Source organism: Toxotes jaculatrix, chromosome 6 (assembly GCF_017976425.1).
Source record: "Toxotes jaculatrix isolate fToxJac2 chromosome 6, fToxJac2.pri, whole genome shotgun sequence".
Classification (NCBI taxonomy): domain Eukaryota; kingdom Metazoa; phylum Chordata; class Actinopteri; family Toxotidae; genus Toxotes; species Toxotes jaculatrix.
In genome coordinates this window covers 13,243,361-13,263,529 of record NC_054399.1, presented here as the reverse complement: position 1 = coordinate 13,263,529, position 20,169 = coordinate 13,243,361, and the positions used below count along the sequence as shown (strand labels likewise).

General features: G+C 42.9%; 1 protein-coding gene across 1 annotated transcript in view; it reads right to left on the bottom strand.

The window, feature by feature from the left end:
* Window positions 1-877: 877 nt before the first annotated feature.
* Window positions 878-20,169, bottom strand: part of rnf13 (ring finger protein 13) — a 38,641-nt gene continuing 19,349 nt past the window's right edge. The window contains exons 5-10 of the mRNA XM_041041235.1: window positions 12,166-12,253; window positions 11,145-11,235; window positions 10,208-10,313; window positions 9,640-9,733; window positions 2,693-2,773; window positions 878-2,370 (exon numbers count right to left, since the gene is read on the bottom strand). Coding sequence (XP_040897169.1) covers window positions 1,994-2,370; window positions 2,693-2,773; window positions 9,640-9,733; window positions 10,208-10,313; window positions 11,145-11,235; window positions 12,166-12,253 — 837 coding nt within the window. The 3' untranslated portion in view covers window positions 878-1,993. The remainder of the gene's footprint in view (window positions 2,371-2,692; window positions 2,774-9,639; window positions 9,734-10,207; window positions 10,314-11,144; window positions 11,236-12,165; window positions 12,254-20,169) is intronic.

Genomic DNA, 20,169 nt, shown 5'->3' with positions numbered 1-20,169 from the left:
CATAAATCAGCAATTAAGTCATAAGCCAGCAGCAAAATATGCTAATACATGCTAATTAGTGCAAACATCCAGGTAGAATAGTGAGAAATTTACTTACCGAAAAAACTGCAACACAGACTCCTTAGATGGTCGGTTAGTACACTCTACACTACAACAAGCTATACTGTCACAAAAACCTATCCGAACATTGGCAAACAAACAGGGACACTGCAGCCCCGTCAACCGCTGGAGGTAGCCGCCTAGCCCAGCCGATGCTTTAGCAACGAGCTAACTGTCAGTGCCTGTCTACGGGCTGTCACTCAACGTAACCACGCCCCAATTTATTAAGCCTAAATAACTGCAGCTTTTTGGACGCGGAAGTGATCCTCACTGCTGAAACCTACAACTTGTTTCAGTCACACTCAGATGCCGGTTTATTAGGAACGCCTAGCCAAAACTAATGCAGTCTAATACAGTAATACAGTAAATCCAACCTTCACAAGGGTTATAATGTTCAGTTTGTGTTGAATTGATTCAACTGGTCATTTTGCTTCAAACTGAGAGTTACATTTCACCATTGCTCCCTGCTTCTTATGTCCTGGGTCACTTCAGAAAACCCTCATCTTGTGTGTTGAGGTAAAAGAGGGTAGGAGTCCCATAATTTCCACTTGCTTAATGAGTCGTGCCCAACTTAAACAGGCTGGGTTGTATCAGATAATAAGGTCATTGGACTATTATGAGTTTACTGGCTCCTCTGTGTTTGTCCTGTTAAACACTCCCATTCAGCACATTGTAGCTGTTCATGTTAAGTATTTACATGAACAGCTACTTTCAACAGGAGGATGAAAGTTGGTGTTATGAAATATGAGGAAATGACAGACAGTGGGAAGTTTCCTTGTTACGTGTCATATTCAGTTTATTGAAGTGAATTCATATTGAGAACAGACATACGTGAGCAGGAAAACACAAGACAAAATATGTCAACTGAAAAAGGCAACAGGATTTGTCAACAGAAATCAAGCCATGTTATGAAAAAAAAAAACGCATATTTACTATAAACAGTAATAAAATGAGATAAGGTCAGTTAAATGTGTATTACAAGGCCTATCATCCAATAACTGCTTGTGTTAAATGATGTGATAGGTCTGGAGCAGCCAGAAGAAGTTGACCACAGGCGGCGTGGACAGTTTTCACTCGAGTGTCTCTTCACACTGTGAACCAGCGTAACCCACAACGCGACGTGAGGTCACATGGAGGCTTCACTTTCTCTCAATGTGAATCACTGTAACACATAAAACCGTGGCACAAAAAAAAAACACAGACAGGAGCAGCGGGGCTCCATCATACATCAGGCTAGAAATAAATTGGCAAAACCATATTGCTCTGGCTTTTAATGTTTCTATATTTGCTGAATGTTAGTTTATTTTTTACAAAAAACAAAAAAAAAAAAAAAAAATGAGATGCTGCATAGCGCTTCAGGGTGTGTCAGTTTAGCATGATCATGTATGTACAATAATGAACCTTCACAGTCATCTGAAACATGATAGGAGATAATCAAAGGTAAAGATGTAACTTATTGTGATCTATACTTTATTTATATACACAGTACTTGTGTGACGCATGATTGGGACTTTTCCACTTGTGACTAAACCAGAAAAAAAAAAAAACATCTGTGTATCATCTCTTCATGACCAAACACAGTACAGTATAAGAGTCTACTGTACACCAGTGTCGTCAGTCCTGTCAGATCTGTCAAGCAGCCCTTGGGATGTGCTCACCGACTTCCTGTCACACAGGTGGAATCCGGGCACTTTACCCATAATCATGTTAAAAATAAAACTTAGATTTGTATTTAAACTTGTAGGGAGGATACATTACAATGTATTTTTAAGCCGTGACAGAAGAACTCGTATGATGAACCAGTTTCGTGCCCCCAACAAAAGTCTCTGCAGCTGTGAGGTTGATGGGGGCGGGGAGGGGGGTTTAGTGACCAATCAGGTCCGCCAACAATCAGTCAAGCTTGGGGCAGGTCGTGCTCATGGTCGTGGCCTTCGGAGCACGGCTGCTGCATCTGCACCACCACAGTCTCCACGGTGACCTCTTCATCGCTGTCACTGCTGTCCAGCTCGTCATCCTCATACTCAGAGGACTCCTGGTCTGGGTCTGAGCGCGACGCTCCCGACATGGTGCCGAAGGAGTGGGCGCTGGTGGAGGCCAGAGAGCGCAGCAGCGGGGTGCTCTCAGACACTTCCTCATTCTCATCAGGGCCGCTCTCCCCCTCCTCTGAATCAGAGTCAGAGTCGCCCTGTGAGGGGACCACCTTCTGCTTACACACCGGACACGTCTTCTTAGTTTTGGTCAGCCATGGGTCCACACACTTACTGTGGTAGGCTGAGGACAACAAGGAAAGGAGACAACATTCCACCTTCACATATAAAAAAAAAAAATGCACTCAAATCCAATCAATTAGTCAACTGCTGCTTAAATAATTGGCAACTTTTTGATTTATGGTTTAAGGCAATTTATGGTTTGTAATTTTTCAAGCTAAAATACCAAACATTCCCTTGATCCAGCTTCCTGTGAGGATTTGCTTCTAAGTCACCAAGCAAAGGTTAATACGGTACAAGAACAAGACCTGCCAAATAAAACAATAACAATAATTTCACAAAGTCTGATTTATGGGTCATTTGCAGTGCAGAAGGCTTCGACTCACCATGAGAACATGGCAGGACACGGAGTTTGTCTCCTTCTTCATATTCGTCCAGGCAGATGGCGCATACATCGTAGCTGTCCCCTGGGTCGAAGAGAACACGTCTGTCAGAAAGTGCTTTACTGACTGTTAATGTACTCATTTCTCCTTGGCCAGTGGAAGTGCCTCGTTGTCAGGCAAGTATATGGCTCTGACAAAGCAGACTCTTCACAGCTAAGAAGTCGTACTCGAAGCTGGGCCATGGTTTAAGAGCCATAATTCACTATGACACGTGCAGTTATGAAAAATAATGATGGTAATTATTTGTCAGTAGTTGCATGGCTCATCTTACATGCTATCCTGTGTGGACAGATGTGAAAAGGTGCCGTTTTAGGACATGGGTGGTGAGTATGTGGCTCTGCACAGGTTATTAATACACAGAAAATAAACTGGTTGATGTTTTCCTGAAGGTCACTGACGTCAGGCGGGTCCATGACGTGTCAAGGCAATTAGGAACTCGAGCTGCTTCACAAGTGTGATTTCCTTAAACTCTCTGTGCGACTTTTCCAAATAAAGTATGTCCCAGCCATCCAAACCTCCGCCCTCAAGGCACAATCGCCGCTAAAGTGCCAGCACTGCATTTCCTGACGTTACAGGAAGTGCAGAGTCTCTCTCTGTGTGAACGAAAAGCTCAGGAATTTATCAGCGCACTCCCTTTCAAATTCCAGTGCGTTCTTCTCCTTTTCCTTCCCTTCATCTCCTCTGGCCCGGGCTGAGAGGAGGGGGGTGGGGGAGGAGGAGGAGGGTGGGGGAGGGGGCAGCAGGGCTGTGGGCCGGTGTGTTTATGTAAGCTCTAAATGAGCATGTTTTCCCCGACTGGGCTCTCTGTGTCCGTGCCAGGGCTGCATGTGACCGTATAAGGATGGGGAGTCACATCGACTGCACGCCCCCCCATCCCCCACTCCTCCTCTTCCTTTTCTCTCTGAGTGTCAGCAAGTTAAACTCAGGGTAATGTTTTCAACTCTTCCTCTTCACACTTTCAATTCTGTTTTTTCCTTTCCTGAACATCACAAAAATTACCGTCTCCAACTTTCTTTTTTTTTAACCCATCACTCTTCTCCTTCTTCTTTTGACATTACTCCACAGCAGCCTCCATCTTTTCCTCTCTGTCTCACTCTCTCAGGCCAGTGTCGGACAGTCGGGGTGAGGGAGAGGGAACGTTTATGCAGGCATGGATCCAGTATACACTCGGGAAATGCTGAACTGTGGCACTAACTGAGCTATTCTGAGTGAAGCACAGAGAAAGGTCCTGTGGCTTCCTGAACTCAAAGACTGCTGTGGGGAGGTAATGAATCGAATGTATCGCTTCAAACATTTAAATACAAATGACATCACAACACTTAATAAAGGGCAAGTCTAGTTTATTACATCTCGGGTCTTATTGATGTGGTTTTGGCCACTGTTCCTCATGGTAATATTGACGCTGTGATGCAGCCACATTACAAAAAGAAGCAAAAGTAGTCAGACAGTTATTCAAGTTTTAAATATATTCCCAGGTTAATCAAACTTATGTGAAGGAGAACGCAAAGGGCGAAAAGTGTAATTAATACCTGAGCTGGCCGTTGTAATTATCCATCAGACTGATTTCTTGGTTCAACTTCGACAGGCCGTACTTGCAGATCTACAGAAACAGATATTTTGTGCACCCTCTCTTTAGGTTCACCTCCAAATTTCCATACTCTGTCTGAATTTTTTGCTAATTAAATTACTCTCCACATATAAAAACGTGTTTGTTTTTCTTATTTTTAAACATATTTTATGTGATGTGATCTGTTCATGTAGACTCTTTGGTGTCATATTGTTTACTCAGTCTGAACACAGTGAAGCCAGACCTCTGCCCCAGCATCACCCAGATAAATGTGTGTACTTTCACTGAACCTGGCGAACAATGTGTCTGATAGCTTTCAGTTTACTTTTTTTTTTTCCATTGCAAACATTATTCAAAAGATTTGGCCACTGCAGCATTTAAAAACTATTCCCCCGACACAAACCCCGGGACTCCCTGTCCCTGCTGAGAAACCTGCAGCATCTGGTCATCCCTGGTCACGGAACAAATTACCACACTCCCGCTGATCAAAGTCCCTGCTGTGGACATTATTCACTTCTCATTTCTAGAAGCTCTGACCAGAGATCAGCTTAGTAATGTCATTACTGTCACCTGCACATGTGAGCTGAGATTCATTTTCATGAGTCTCACTGGTACAGTAGATGTGTCAAAAACAGCATGAGTTAAAAAGGGAAATAAAATAGTTTTCATGTGCTCTTTCCAAGTTTTGATTATAAAGACGGCTTTCTGTCTCCTCTTACGTCTTAATATTGTGTGCTCTGTGTCTTTTGGGTTGAGTCAGCTTTGAAGTTGGGTGGTAAAATATATTTTTCAATGTTTTGGCAGTGTGTATACTTTTCAGACGCTGGGAATCCCTTACATTAATGTCCTGGGGCCAGTAGCACATCTTAAAAGGACTTGCGAGCCAGTGCAGCTCTTCTCCTCTCTATTTTTCATTAATCAGCCAGCCTGCCAGCATTCCTGGCTCTCAGTGGAACCACACTGTCCTACTGAACTTCAGATGAGCAGTGAATGTGTGTAGCAGAGCGAGCGAATGAAAAGAGAGGGTGACAGAAAAACTGAGTAAAAAGAAAAAAAAGGCTTCTGCACAGTTAGTCACTGCTTGAGCCAATCAGACAAGAGCAACTGGCACTGAGGCCAGTGAACTAAGAGACAGAGAGAGCTCCTCTGTACTGACATCAACATGCCTCACACACCGACGGCTGAGACACTGCAGCTGCTCTGTTCAGTGTGTGTGTGAGCGTGTGTGTGCCTATGGCTTAGAAGCAGAAAGCCAAAGGAGGGAGGGGCAGAGTGACTCATCATACGCAGGGAGGGGTCAGACTGGAGGTCAGGGGTCAGAGGGAGAGTCCCGCGTCTCTGAGTCTTAACGAAGAGTCGAAAACAGTCCCCCTTGTCTCCTCAGCCAGTTTGCAGTTCACTGCTCTTTGCTGTGTGCGTGTGTCTCCATTTACAGGTTTACAGTCTCCAACGTCTGCTAGACGCCGGTTAACGGTGAACCCCGCCCCCCCCCCCGAGGGCTAAAACTCACTGAACGTCAGCCTTGCAGCCTAAGTGGGGATGACGCAAGGCTCTGCAATAAAACCAGATCGTAAGTCAAGTTAATGGCAGAGCGGCGCTGTACGCGGACAGCCGTGGCAGCTGCTATTACATAATCGTAATCGTCCGTGTACATTGACACAGATCTTATGTTGTATGCTGCTGTTCAGACTGGTATTGTGCCCCAATTACATGGGTACCGTGGCTTTCATTAAGGCATTGTGCACCATCCAATACAGACTCTCTTTGTGTTCTCTACTATTCATTCCATACATGCAAGTCTGACATTATCCATTGCATAACATCGCCACCTCTGGCTCAAAATGTCAGGCAGGTAATTGCAAGACTAATAAAAATATTGCAAGCAAATATTAAAGTTACAAATGAAATACACACTCACAAACAGTAGCAGCAAGAATTAAATGGCAACTTATATATGAACAAGTAAAAAGAAGCATTTCTATCAAGAAGTTTGCAGAGGTGGCGGAAACAGAAAATGTCGGATTTTTCTGATCTCAGCTCCTTGGCCAGAGAAGGTGGATGGTGGGCAGATGCACTCATCAGCAGAAAGGCATCCTGCCAGCACAGCAGCAGCCGAGGCTGTGGCTGATCAGCTGGTAAACATCTTCCAGAAATTACTTCACTTACTCAGAAAAGCCATCACACCATGTTATAAACTGTCCTGGCCTCTGATTCATACTAATGCAGTGCAGATGTATTACAACCTCAGACAGAAGAACACAGGTGTGTTCCCCGAAAAGCCACCTACAGGCTGCAAATGGGAAGTTCTGACGCTTGGATTTGGGGTTCACTGCCACCTTAAATTTGATAAACGGAACAGGTAAACTGAGGTATTGAGTAATGCCAAAGATAAAATGTACTGACTTTGTATTTCAGGGCAGAAGTCGTGAGCTTTTGCAGAAACGTCAGCACGATTCTTGGCAACAACACCTAGTGGCCATTGTTGGAACTCCATCTTAATACATTTGCATAACAGCTTCAACACGCAAGTATGTTGACTGAATCTTTGCAGAACAATTTCTGCAACTTTTAGCTGCATTTCCAAAAAAAGACTTGAGAAGGAAAAAAAAGTAACCTTCACAAACGTTGCACCAGATACTCTGTGACTCTTCGCTGTAGACTCTGACCACGTGAAAGGTTACGGACTGAAGCTTTAAAAGCAACAGCAACACAGCATCACAGTGTTCCTGTTCACTATGGCTGCATCTGTTCAAAGCCCCTGGAGTCCAAGCTCAGCATTATCTGCTGTAGCGGAGGCCAAGGGTGCCATTAGGCATCTTTCCCACTCTGTGCTGCACATGCACACGCACATGCACACATGCACACACACGCACGCACGCACACACACACACACGCACACACACACACACACACACACACACACACACACACACACACACACACACACACACACACCGAGAGAGACCAACGAACTGATGAACCCCAAGTTTGGGCATGTTGCCCAAAAACTTGGTGGGATGGGAATTGGAAGTGAGTTTTGTGTGTCACAGTGACTTGTGTGGCACTGAGTTGTCCCACAGCAATGCTACAGCTAAAAATTCCTAATGTGTCACAACATGGGGGGGCTTATGGGGAAAAAAAAAACAGAGTCAGCATGTTGTAAACAATGTCCACTGGTGGTCTGATGAGCTTTGTGATTCTATATAATGTCTCTGTATATAAAGATGTGCAGCAAGCCTGTGGTATTTGTTGTTGCCACATGGACACAACAGTCCATGTTTCATCAAACCGGAGCAGATTTCGCCAAATTACCTTCAAACACTCCTCTACGCTTATTCAACACTGCACTCCTGTAATGTTTCTGGGCTCACAAAGGATCAAAATCAGCGCAGCAACACCAAACTAGGCAATTACATTGCCCACACTGCAACTCTACCACCGACAGTTGGAGATTCTGGTGTGTTATGATGGTAGCAGCTAAAGTAGCCTCGAGCCTGAAGCCGAGATGAGGAGGGAGCGACAGAGGTCTAGTAAACAGATGGTGATGTGTAAATTTGACACACCCCCCTTAAAGAGACTGTAAATAACCTTCTAGTACAAACATACATTGTTTATAGAAATTGTTCATTTCTAACATCTCCTAATTAATTCATAAAACTAATTTTTTTTTGGTGTCTGGGTATTAATCTAATTTCTATGATGCTTCATTGATTTAAAAAAAATTCGTGTTCCTGTTATCAGAAGTCTTGCTCTTACCTGGAGTAAACACTCTCTAACAATAAAACCCTCAAAAGAGGCACTGTCCCACTGATCTCTGGCTCTCTCGTCACTGCCCTCCCATGCTCAAACCAGGGCACTCGCTTCCTTGCCAAGCTAGCATTGCTCCAGAGTGCAGAGCTTAAAAGGTGATTAGGTAGAGATTTGGTGTCCCCTCCCTGTGTCGCCACACGCTCTGACTCAGCTGACAGGAGCGCAGACACCACCCCGGAGGCCGTTTCCTGGACATCTGAACTCCCCGTAGAGGCCAAGGTCAACTGTCGCCGTGCCTTGGTGGAAACCCTGAGTCAGAGTGGGCGCTGCACGCAGACACGACCATCAGAGCGCATAAACCACAGAGCCTGACGTGACAGAAACAGCTATCTGAGCAACACGCGCTGCTTTTAGCTGGCATGCTGCATGTGCATCTGCTGCTGCCAGGTGGGGAGGAGCAGCTCAGCTCATAACCCCCTCAATTAACAGCTTTGGAAGGGGGCTACTTATTATGCACCACCCGTAGTCTATAAAGCTCCCTGGTGTTTCCCTCTGCACAGCTGATTCTAGTCAGGGGCTTTCCAGTCTGCAAAATACAGCTGCCGGAGGAAACGCAGCCGACAGAGAAAAAAACCTCTAAATACACAGACAAAACTCACTTGACCATAGCACAAAGAGGATTTGCATTGCAAAACAATGCTATAGCCAGTTTGACCCTTGTACCAAGACAGAGGAGGAAACTCTTACCTAAGATCTGCTGAACCTCAATCACTCTTTTTATTTTATCAAACATCCTGTTTTTTTTCTTCCTGTTACTGTCCTTCCAAATAACCGACACCTACTGTGCTGTGTGTTCAACAGGTTTGAGATAAAAAACCGAAACACACTTAACTTTCAACCCCTGGCACGACCGAGACTACATTCCAAACTATCAGTCATGTGTCCAGTCTCAACAAGAGAGGAGCTCTAATCTGCCACAGAGCGCTTTGTGGAAAAATCAAGTTCATATTAATCCGATTAGCTCCAAGGTGCAGAGCTCGAAGGAGGAATGATGTGTCGTAATGCCCTGATGACATCTCTCTCCAGGGCCGAATCATGTGAGTAGCAGCAGCATGACATGAGGACAAAATAGCATCTCTACAGCCTTTGAAGTCAAAGGTTAAAGTTAGAAATCAGGATGTCAGATGATTTTTGATCAGTTGTTTTAGGGAGACTGGATAATCCCAGTACAGCAGAGTGTGAGGATCTAGAATCCCTAAAGTTTTTTACCAGCAATGTTTTGGTTTTTCTCCTTGGGGAAGAATTTTGTTGTGTCAAAACTTCACTAATAAAAAGTTAAGGCAGCTCTGACTCTGTGCAGGTACTTTTCCACTGTGTACGTTTTTTTTTTGTTTGTTTTTTTTTAAGCATCCAGCATCTGCACCACAAAGATTTTGGAGATACGCACTTGACTAGCTTTACCCATCAGTATTACAGTATATACTGTATGCGTATGTTTATTCCTAACTATTATTGACTACGACTACAACATTAGAGTCACTACAAAGTGAAATGTTTGCGACCGCTTCCCTACCTTTCTTGAACTTGTGAATTGGAAGTTTCTTTAGCTGATCTTTGCGCAGGCGGCTCCTCCGGGCCCTGTGTCGATCCTGGACAAACTTGGTAATCTAATCAAAGCAAAAAAAAAGAAAAAGAAAAGTGAGAAAACTGTCAAAATCCTTTAAAATCAGTACACGAAGCACACACACACCACACGTCTTTCTTGTCCAGGTGCTAAGTCCAAAAAACACTTTAACTGTGATTTCTGTCTCCCAGGCAACACTGTTACATTAGGACAAGTGCTATGTTTCAAGCCCAAATTGGATGACAGACTTCAGCCTGACACTGTAAAACTACAGCTGCAGGTTGAAGCCTTGTACCTGACAAAATGTAATTAAGTAGAAATGTTAAAGCGAGCAGTTAACTGTGCTGGAAGTCTCTCAGGAGGCAAAAACCCTTTAACATTCCAGACATTTTTTTTTACTTTACTTTTTGATTATCAAATTTACAGAGCTATATTTAAGTAAAATAAAACTGCTATCTGCCTTTAGGGGAACCAAGTTTTGTTTGAGTTAAAACAAAGCTGTCTTAAATGTACCTACCATAAAAACAACAATGAGGATGAGGCAGATTCCCACGATGATGAGGAAGGGGATCAGGTAGTATTCCAGCGGCAGGCTGAAGTCCGGCATGAGGACCACATGTCCCCTAGAAAAACAAGCAGAGTCACTGTCAGGTGAGGAAAAGATCACGAACATTAACCTTTGGCAGATATTATAAAGTCATAGAGTGACAGACACCTACACAGAGGCTGAATAATAGCAGCTTTTCATAAAAGCTCATTGTTATGGGGCTGCCACATTTAAGATATTCCTTTTAGTGTTAGTATTCAGTTTAAAAAGCTGCAGCGTGACAGTCACATAAAGGTTCCTCTATCAGCAGAATGACATTTCACACTGTTAATTAATGGGGCACAGGGCTCTACTTCTTCTCACAGAACTCCCTCTATAGCATATCTCCACTGCAGTCAAATTTGTAATAGCTAATTTGGTCCACACTGACAAAACTCTGCCAATACCATGTTTGGTGTTCATTCCTCTGACTGCAATAGACTTGGGAATAACACTCACGTATTTGGATGGTATCTGACACTACACACACACACACACACAAAAACACAAACACACACACACACAAACACAAACACAAACACACACACAAGCTGATTTAAAAGTGGAGAAATGGGATTTTAATGCTGCAACTCTGTGGACTCTTCTGACAAGCTGAGACATTTCATTAGCAGATTATCACCTCAGCAGCAACGACAACACATGAGAAGTCAAATCCTCTGATATATTACACTGCGCGATGCACACACTGTTACACAATAATATTAAACTCATGACTAGAAAGAAAAGCCATCTCTTCATGATGCTGCACTGAAAGAATTGTTAATAGGGCATCGTGAGGAGAGCTGAATAGAAAACTGCTTCTATTTATACTGATGGGCAGGAAAATGAGATGTGGGTTTAGACTTACCCCTTGTCATATATGTAGTCTTCTTTCAGAGAGTTGGCGGTCTCCTCGCCCACAAACACAGAGGGGATATCGATCTGCTTCATAACATCCACTAAGAAGGGAAACAAGAAAAATTAGTGGTACAGAATATCACGTGGCTGAAGATCAATCAACTCTTGAAACATATTGTTTCAACCTGTTATGGAATGGAAATATTTCCATGTCTCGTGATTTGACAGAAACACTTAACTCATGGTTCACTTTTCTTAATGTCCTCTGTGACATTAAACATAATATTTTGGACTCAGTGAAAACAAGCAATCTGAGGATTTCAGTTCGTGATTTGGAAACTGTGATGGGCATGTTTCAGATCAAGTCATCAGCAGATTCGCTCTGTGGAGCTACCTATTGCATTGCCCTCATTTGTTAGAAGTAGTTGTGAGAAGAGTAAAGAAAAGAAAGCTCGTGAGAGACTGTCCAGTTGCTGTGTGAAATGGCTGTGCTTGCTGGACTTTCTGTTTCAGAACTTACCAAATGTAGTCCCAATAATTCTGATGCTGGCCATCCAACAAACACTTCAGCTGAAGCATGACCAAATGTATGAAACATGTTGTGTGATGTACTCTCTTTTAAAAACAGTAATCAGGTGAAGAAGCCTCCTGGATAATTTATGACTCTGCTGCACCCCCTCAAGTGAGAAAAGGGGACTGACATGGTAGACGAGACTGAAAGAAAACCACCAGACACTATCAGGTCACATAACTGAGCTAGAGCAGGGACACTATGGCTTCATAGGCAAGGAGTGCTCCGGTGCTGCAGGGCATCCCATCCTTCCACAAGTAAGTACATTCTGAGACTTAAAATGGGCTTCTGACTGTAAGACTGCCTTGCTTTTCCTCAGGCTCATGGATAAAGAGAAAAACAACAGTGCATCCTCTGTCAGCAGAGAGATGCCTGAACTGGCAGCTGTGTAAGATGCTAAAAGCTTCTGTGTTGTTGTACAGAGGAGGAAGAGGAGGAGGAGGAGGAGGAGGTAACTTACGATTGTTGGATCCCATGCTGATTAAGTCATTGGAGTCCACATTGTGAACAATGGCTGCCCTGTATCCCGCTTTCTGGGCATTGAGGACCTGAGAGAAAACAAGACATCGAGGTCTCGATTATTAAATCAGGGTTCCTACAGATTTCTACAAGTTAAATTTAAGACTTTTTAAGACCTTTTCAAGATCATTTAGAACAGAATTTAATGCCCATTTGACGGCCATACTGGTAAAAAAAATGATAATTCCTGGAATTTATGAAAATGTATTTATTTACATGAGCAGATTGAATATTAAATGTATACTACTCACAGAACTGTGTGTGTGTGTGTGTAAATACAAATCAAATCAGTCAAGAGTCAGTTTCTCAGCTCTGCTCCCTTCGCAACAATCTCCTTTTCAATTAGCGCCCCCCCGCAGCAACTGTAAATAGATAATAAACACACCGGTCTTTGCTCTTCTCTCACCATAGTCACAGTGAAGCCAAGCGTTACATACGTTTCGTCATATTTCCTCGTTTCGGGTGACTTTCGTCTCATTATCTCCATCTCAGCGGCGGGTCACACGCCCCCCCGGCATCGCACTGCGCCCCCGAGAGGCTATTTGAGAAGGACTGTACTGGAGGCACTAGCTGGCGCTGAGAGGCTAACATTGGCTGATGGTCCCAACACAGAGGAGAGCATAGCAGAAATGGCAGAAGTTTGCTATATAACTTTTACCTGAGCTCCGTGTTAGGACGACTAGCTCGTGTGACTCCAACGCCTTGATGCCTCCCACTGTCCCTTTTTTAAACCTTTTCTTGCACAAAGTGCAGCGAGCCTCAAACACATTCCCTTCCACTGGCGTCAACCAAGACGAGAATGACATTTTCTCTGACCACAAACTGTTAAACTTGCACTTCTCCATACTGTTTACATTTCTACTTTCTTCTCGCAGTGTCGCCGCGCCCGCGAGCTCATCAGTGTTCGGAACACTGACGTCACCGTTGGGCCGACTGTTCTGCGGTCACGTCCAATGGCGGGCTGCTGAGTCAGCGAAACCTTGCTGCTAATTTCAACACAAATTGTCAGGTTGGAACAGGTGGAAATGACGTCACTTTCTTTGCGGGTTGGAGATTTCCCACACATTTAAACACAATACAACGAGCGAGTTTATGACAACGTAATTTAAGACCTATGACATCAAATTTAATACATTTTAAGACTTTTTTAAGGTATTAAATTTAGATTTTTGTAAATCCAATACTTTTAAGACCCCGCGGGAACCCTGTAAATAGATCCACTTTGGTACAAACACCTGGCAGTTTTCAGTAGGTTAAAGTCAGTCAATGGTATAAGACTAAAAACAGCCCTAGGCGAAGGCAGTAAGTGTGACAACCAAGGTTGTGTGTCGGATGATTTGATCAACTCTAATTCGACAATGTAAGACGGCAGCATCAAACTACATTAAGCATGATTTAGAAATAGAAACCAGTTGTGGTTAGGAGGGAAAGCTTTCTCTGATTCTACTTTAGCTCAGTGAGCCAAAGCATTGGTTCAAACACACAATTCGTCCATGTAGAATCTGCAAGGTACAACCTATTCACTACACGACAGCCTTACAAATGCACCACTTTCAGTTTAAGGACGGTATCTGCTGCTGATATGAACAAATTTATGACCAGGCCTTGCAAACTGAATCCTCATCGGGGCAATAAATGCGGCCGAATTTGCGTTTGACAGCATCTTAATTACAATATCAGTCTGAGAGGACAGCAGAGACCGCAGATAAAGGAAAGCTGTGGCTCCACGGCAGCATTCAACAACATGTTTACGATCCGTTTCCCAGAAAGTGTTAGCAAAAGACAAGATGTTTGCATTCAACGCCCACACAGCTCGCTTCTCCATGATAAACACTGAATGCTGGTCTGGGCTGACTGGGCCTGTAACTGAAGATCCAAAACAGGGAGCGTTTGACGAAGCAAAAGGAAACTAGGGGTAAGAAAAAAGTGGCAGAGTGGGCTAAAGGTTAGAAAGGCTGCACTCTCACAGGAAAGTATGGCAAAGGCAGAAAGCCTGCACACTAGTTTTACTCCGAGTGTTTGTAATTAAGAAACATTTGACCTTCATGACGTTATCTCTCTTGTTCTTGACTTTATTTTTCTTGCTTAGATGAGCTGTATTTCTTATTTTATTTTAAAAAGTAATTGGTTTTTAATATGATGCCCACAAAGGCCTCAAAATAACAATAAAAAAATCCTGTTTGTTAAAAAATTATATGGACGTATTTACCTGGAAACACAAATAGCTGTTTCCATATTTTAAGTTCAGGTCATTTTTGTTTGGAAGCCCTGTTGTTTTACTTTTTTAGTTGATAGGCCTCTTCTGACCAAGACTGTCTAAGACAGTATTCACTGCTCAGTTTTGGGAAGAACTGTACTCATGTGTATGTCTATGCCTGCCTGCCTGCGTGTGTGTTAGCTGTTGCATAAACATGCCACCACGTCCACACTCTCATTAATCATAGATGGGTCCCTCCCAAATGCTTCAGAAAAAAATTAAGCCTCTCAGTGCTGCATAAAAACAGATGCTACGGGATCCTGAGTGTAACCTGTTTGCCGTGTGTATTAGTGTGTGTGTAAGACAGTGCAGCTCTTATCCTTTAAAAGGAAACTTTTTTTTTCTTTTTAAATCTGACACCATCTATACATTTGAATTCTGAAAATTCAGAAAACAAACCAAAAGAAATGGAAGAAGAACCTTCCATCTGTGTGGCTGTTTTTGTGGTTGTGACACAGTATAGACTCTACAATATCCTGTATGGCCATTGTTGTGGCTGATGGCTCACCACAGATGTGGTGGAGGAAATAGGATGTGACAATATAATCCTGGAATGAACCATTTTGTGCTCTTACACAAAGAGAGATATAGATGGGAAGGTAAATGTTTCCTCTGAAACCGGAGAGAAAAAACACTTTGCATCCAATCATTTAAATGTCACTCAGTATCCTGTGAAATAAATAACAGCAGTGAAGGCAGTGATCCTCCAGTCGTTCCTTTGTATTTGTTTAGTGGTGCTGCTCTATCAGCAACAACAGTACCAACACTGCTAATGAAAACTACTTTCAAGAAAGCCTGAGGTATCTGAGAGAAACTGAAACAAGAAATATTACAGATTAATAATATTTAAAATAAAAAGAGAGAGAGATTCCAAGAGTGATTACTTTCCTTTACATCACTGCTACCTGAAGCCACTGAGGAAATGTTGGTGTTAATTATTAGTCAGAGCATGTGCCACCCTCCTGTGGTAAATTTAACACCCGACCCAAAACCAGACGGTGAAAGTGAGACTGTGATGTGCAGGCTGTGCCGTGTAACGAACAGAGAGGGAGAAAAATATCAGTTTAGTTTGGGTCACACTGTAGAATATAATGGAAGTCATCTGCTCTGTTAAATAATAGAAGGTGGTCGCTCTCGCTAACCTGAGCAATCAGTGTTGAGTTGTGTGAGAGTGTGTGTGTGTGTGTGTGTTAGCCCTGCAGCTTGGCTCGGCCTCTTTATACAACCATTGTGCTCTGCTGTGATGCAAGGAAATCCATTTAGACCTGTGAGGGGTGAACAGTGTGTGAGCGTGTGTGTGTGTGTGTGTGTGTGTGTGTGTGTGAGAATGTGTATTGTGGCGTGCATGGACGCCAACACTGAACAGCTCTGTCTTTTGTCTGTCCCTTGTCATTGTAATTTTATGCACAGGCATACGTGAAGCAGCGTGTATGGCAGCCGCAGCATTGTGATCCCATGTGTTCGCCTGTGAGGGTGTATTGTGTGGAGGTATCAATGGCGGCTGTGTGCGTCTACAGGCAGGCTGTCTCGATAAATGACATATGCACAAAATACTATGTCTAGGAGTGTGTGTGTGTGTGTGTGTGTGTGTCTGTGTGTGAATTAAAGTGAGCTAGGTGAAGGGGGACTTCTGTTTCGTCTGAGGAGTATTGTACAACATCCAGGGTAGACATTTGACTTTATTTCGACATTTCATAGACTTAGTTGTCTATTAATTAATGAAAGAAAATGGTACTAATGATACTGATAACAACATGATAACGAGTCCAGCTAATGATGATCTCACTAAATATCAATTTGTGGTCATTATAGTTATCAGATGGTGGTGTATGAGGCCTTTGTTGTGTGATGTAGCTTCTCCACTCTTTCTTCCTTCAGGTAAATGTTATCAAAGCTCTTCAACACTGCCGTAGTTCATTCTTTGATGTAACTGAAATATAATTCATTTTGTGGTATGACCCCGTGATCATGAATGCCCGAAAATGATCTGTTGTAACATAAGTCTATGACTTCTGGCATGCAATTCAATTTTTGATCTGTTGAGCCTCACTTATTTAGTGCTCCATGCGGGATGAATTAAACAACGAAATATGTAGTTTATCCGTGCCCTCTGGGAATGACACACAGAGGCATTTTCGGATCTGATGCTCTTATAGACCGGAGAACAACATTTGTCTATTCCCTGTAAAAACTGTTGAAAATCGCTGTTGAAAATTACATTAAATCTGGTTTATGACACGACAGCCACATGGTTACTGTATGGTTAGGTTAAAGCACAAAAACAGCTTGTTTAAGTTTCAAAGGTTTACAAAGATTGTGGTTTTAAAATAAGTACTTTGTTGGAGCGCGCTGGTGGCAGAAGGGTTACACAGTAACATACCACATGGAAAACTATTGTAACAGTTCTCACAAGCCAAATCTTGGCCAGTTGTGTCACTGGCTAATACAGGTCATTACTTTTCTAGTCAATTTGTTCTGTAACCAATAACCATTTGGATGTCACGCTTTGCTTCCCAAAACCTACTTAGCTTCTAAAATAGTCAAATGTAGGTGCTGACAGTACTGTCACCCTGCTCGGTGCTTACTCTCAACACACTAACTGGTCGACAGTGGTTGGTGCAGAGTCCTTTCAGGGGGATTTTACAATAAAAGTAAGGAGCCATTTTGGCTGTAGGCTGTCGAGATGCCAGTGTGTGGTGTGGTCTGTCTGCCTCGGATCTGCAGAGGAATTCAACCTCTGCTGCTGGCTCACTCTTGTGTTTGCATGGGCAAAGATAAGGACATTCAATGCATTCCTGAGACGAGAGGAGAAGAGAGGGGCGAAGCAAGAGAGGCAGACGCAGAAAAGGAGAGAGGGAGAAAAGGGGAAAATGAGACGTGAAAGTTCCAGAAATAAACAAAATTGATTATGCAAAAATACAAACACACACCCAGAGAAATGATGCAGCATCACCTGAGTTGCTCTTCTACCATCTGCAGACCATTGTGCTGAGCTGTAATACCATCATTTACGTCAATTTAACAGCTTTCATTAAACCGCTTAATTGCTGTAATCCCTGTGGGACCACACGTACAGATCCTGCTTTATATCCTTCGGCATCACTCTGTATACCCAACTTAATTATGATGGTGGGATGTTGCATCAAAACTAAAATGTAGATTTTCACATTTTGGTAGAACTTCTTAACCTTTTAATTTCACATGGAAAAGTTGACAGAGCGACATCCTCTGTGCTGCGTTACTCGTGGCTGCCCTGAACTGCTATTGTGCAGCTACTCTGGGGGAACTAGAGGTTAAGTGCCTTTTTCAAGGGTATCTTGATGTCTTTTGTTGTCATGTGACAGCATGACTTGGCTCCAGGGACGTCTATCGCTGTTTTCTTTCTTTCTTTTTTCTTTTTATGCTTTCCAAAGTTCATATTATTATTCCTTTTTTGGACGATAAGGCATTGGATTCATAACTAAGTGGAAACATAATAAGCATCTGATTTTTGTTTTTACTTCACGGCACCCTGCAGTGTGCTGATCAAATTCGGACTTGGCCTGCAGCACAGTCACTGTGAGTTTATTCATGAAATTGGGGGAAAAAAAGGCAGACTGGACTCTGCTTAATTGGCTGTTGTTTTTGGAGCCCTGTGAGTGAAATTAAGAAGCTCCTAAAGCTTGTTTATCAGGAGGTGAAGAACACAGTGTGACATAGGCATACATTTGCATTAAATTTAGACTGGTGTATCTAATAGATTTGTAAAGATAATAATATATAGAGTGTCACGATCAACTAACTGCTTAATCAATTAATTGTTTACGTAATGTCAGGCGGTGGGGGCGGGTGAACCCAGGCGAAGTTTTCCACAAATGTGTGTCCTTTTGTCCAAATAAACCTACTGAACTTGTACATTAAGTACACTGAGGTGTTTTGAAGTTTAGGTGCCCTTCAGTGTGAAGGTTGCAGCTGCTTGGAGGTCAACAGCACTGGACTGTGTGAGCTTCCTGTGAATGTGTGGGACTGAACAAATGTGACAGACGGTGCTGCTGAGGAAAAAAAAAACACATTTCCACATGGCTGTAAAGTGGAAAGAGCAGTATTTCAAGGTAGTTTTCCACTACAGGTGACTGCACTATCGATGTATGTGTGCGTACAAATTTATGTGTGTAAGACCTGACTCACATTGGTCACACTTGGCTGGAGGTACATAAAAGGTGCCACCTGGAGCTGCCTCACTCATTGGTGGTGGACTTAATCCTTTGGATCCCAGAAAGAGAACAAACAGCACAATGAGTATCTTGACTTCATCTGTATTTGTGTCTTGCTGCTATACAAAGCTGTTCCTCTTGAATATAATCTGATAAAAACTCATCATACAAAAAAATGTTTACAAAAAAAAGTGTTAAAAAGATTATGATGATGATGATTTCCTGGCATTGTCAACCTGGAGACATGATAAAACTATGATGTAAAATATGCCTGCACAAACAGGTTCTATCTGTCTTTCCATTCCCATACCACGTCTCTAAGAGTGGTGGTGTGGGCAGAGAGTGCTGATAGCATCACTAATTATTGCTGCATCACCACTGTGTGTGAGTGTGTGTGCTTGTGTCAATAATGACTGCATCTTCCTGTGTGTGTGTGTGTGTGTGTGTGTGAGTGTGCATCTGCTGCCAACACTGTGCAGCCTCCCTGTGCAGTACTGCAGCTAAAACCCACTGACTTGTCTTCCCAGCCCCTCCTCTTTTTCCTCCTCTCCTTCCTCTTACCCCACTGGCATCTTCTCCTTAACACATCCACCTCTTTTCCATTTCCTCTTTTTTTTTTCTCTGACCCAAAGTCCTCTTTCTTCTGTTTTCCTATCCATTTTTAGTCCACACTCCTGTCCCGTGAAGCTCAGGCTGTAACAATGATCCTGAGCCTGTTGCAGTCGCATAGTTTGCATAAAGCAGACTTGACCTCAGCTTTGTGTAAATGAGTCCGAGCAGCAGAGCACACCTTTCTCACACAACGCAGTACAAACTAAGTGCTGCAGATCAAATACAAGTAAAGATCCAGCAAATGCAATGTCCTTTTCTCAGTTTTAAGAGTATGAAGCACTTTTATGAACAGTGTCACCGTAGCTGAGACTAAAGACAATCAAACACGCAAGGCCTCTTTCTAAACAGTGGGCTGACTGTCTGACTACATTGGACATCACAGCAAGACAGAATATTTTAGGGAAATCAGAGCCCAGATAAGCATTTTTTGATATCTAACTCACAGATATTGCACTTGCTATAAAAATGATCTACAGAACATTTTACTGTAGGCCCAGGAGATGAAAATAAGACTTTTAGTATAATCCAACTATTCTCTTCTTGTCACCGAGCATATAAACTTTTTTTTTTTTGGAAACTGTTTCTATTACAGTATTATTATACTGATTATTCTGTTGCCAGAGCTGGTGTTTTTGTTTGGAGGGCTGAAAAAGTCAAGCTCACATCCATTATTTCTACATTTTCCTAAACTGTTACCAGATACAGGTAAGTCTTTTCTGCTCCTCTGCTGTTTGGACAGCAGCTCCCAATCAGGTCTTCATTTCCTCCTCTCTCCTCCCTTAACTGTTTCTCTCCCATGTCTTGAATTCCTTCAGCCCCATCCTCTCATTCACCCTCATGTCTCCTCGCCCTCTCTCTCCCACCTCATCTCTTTTCCTCTCCT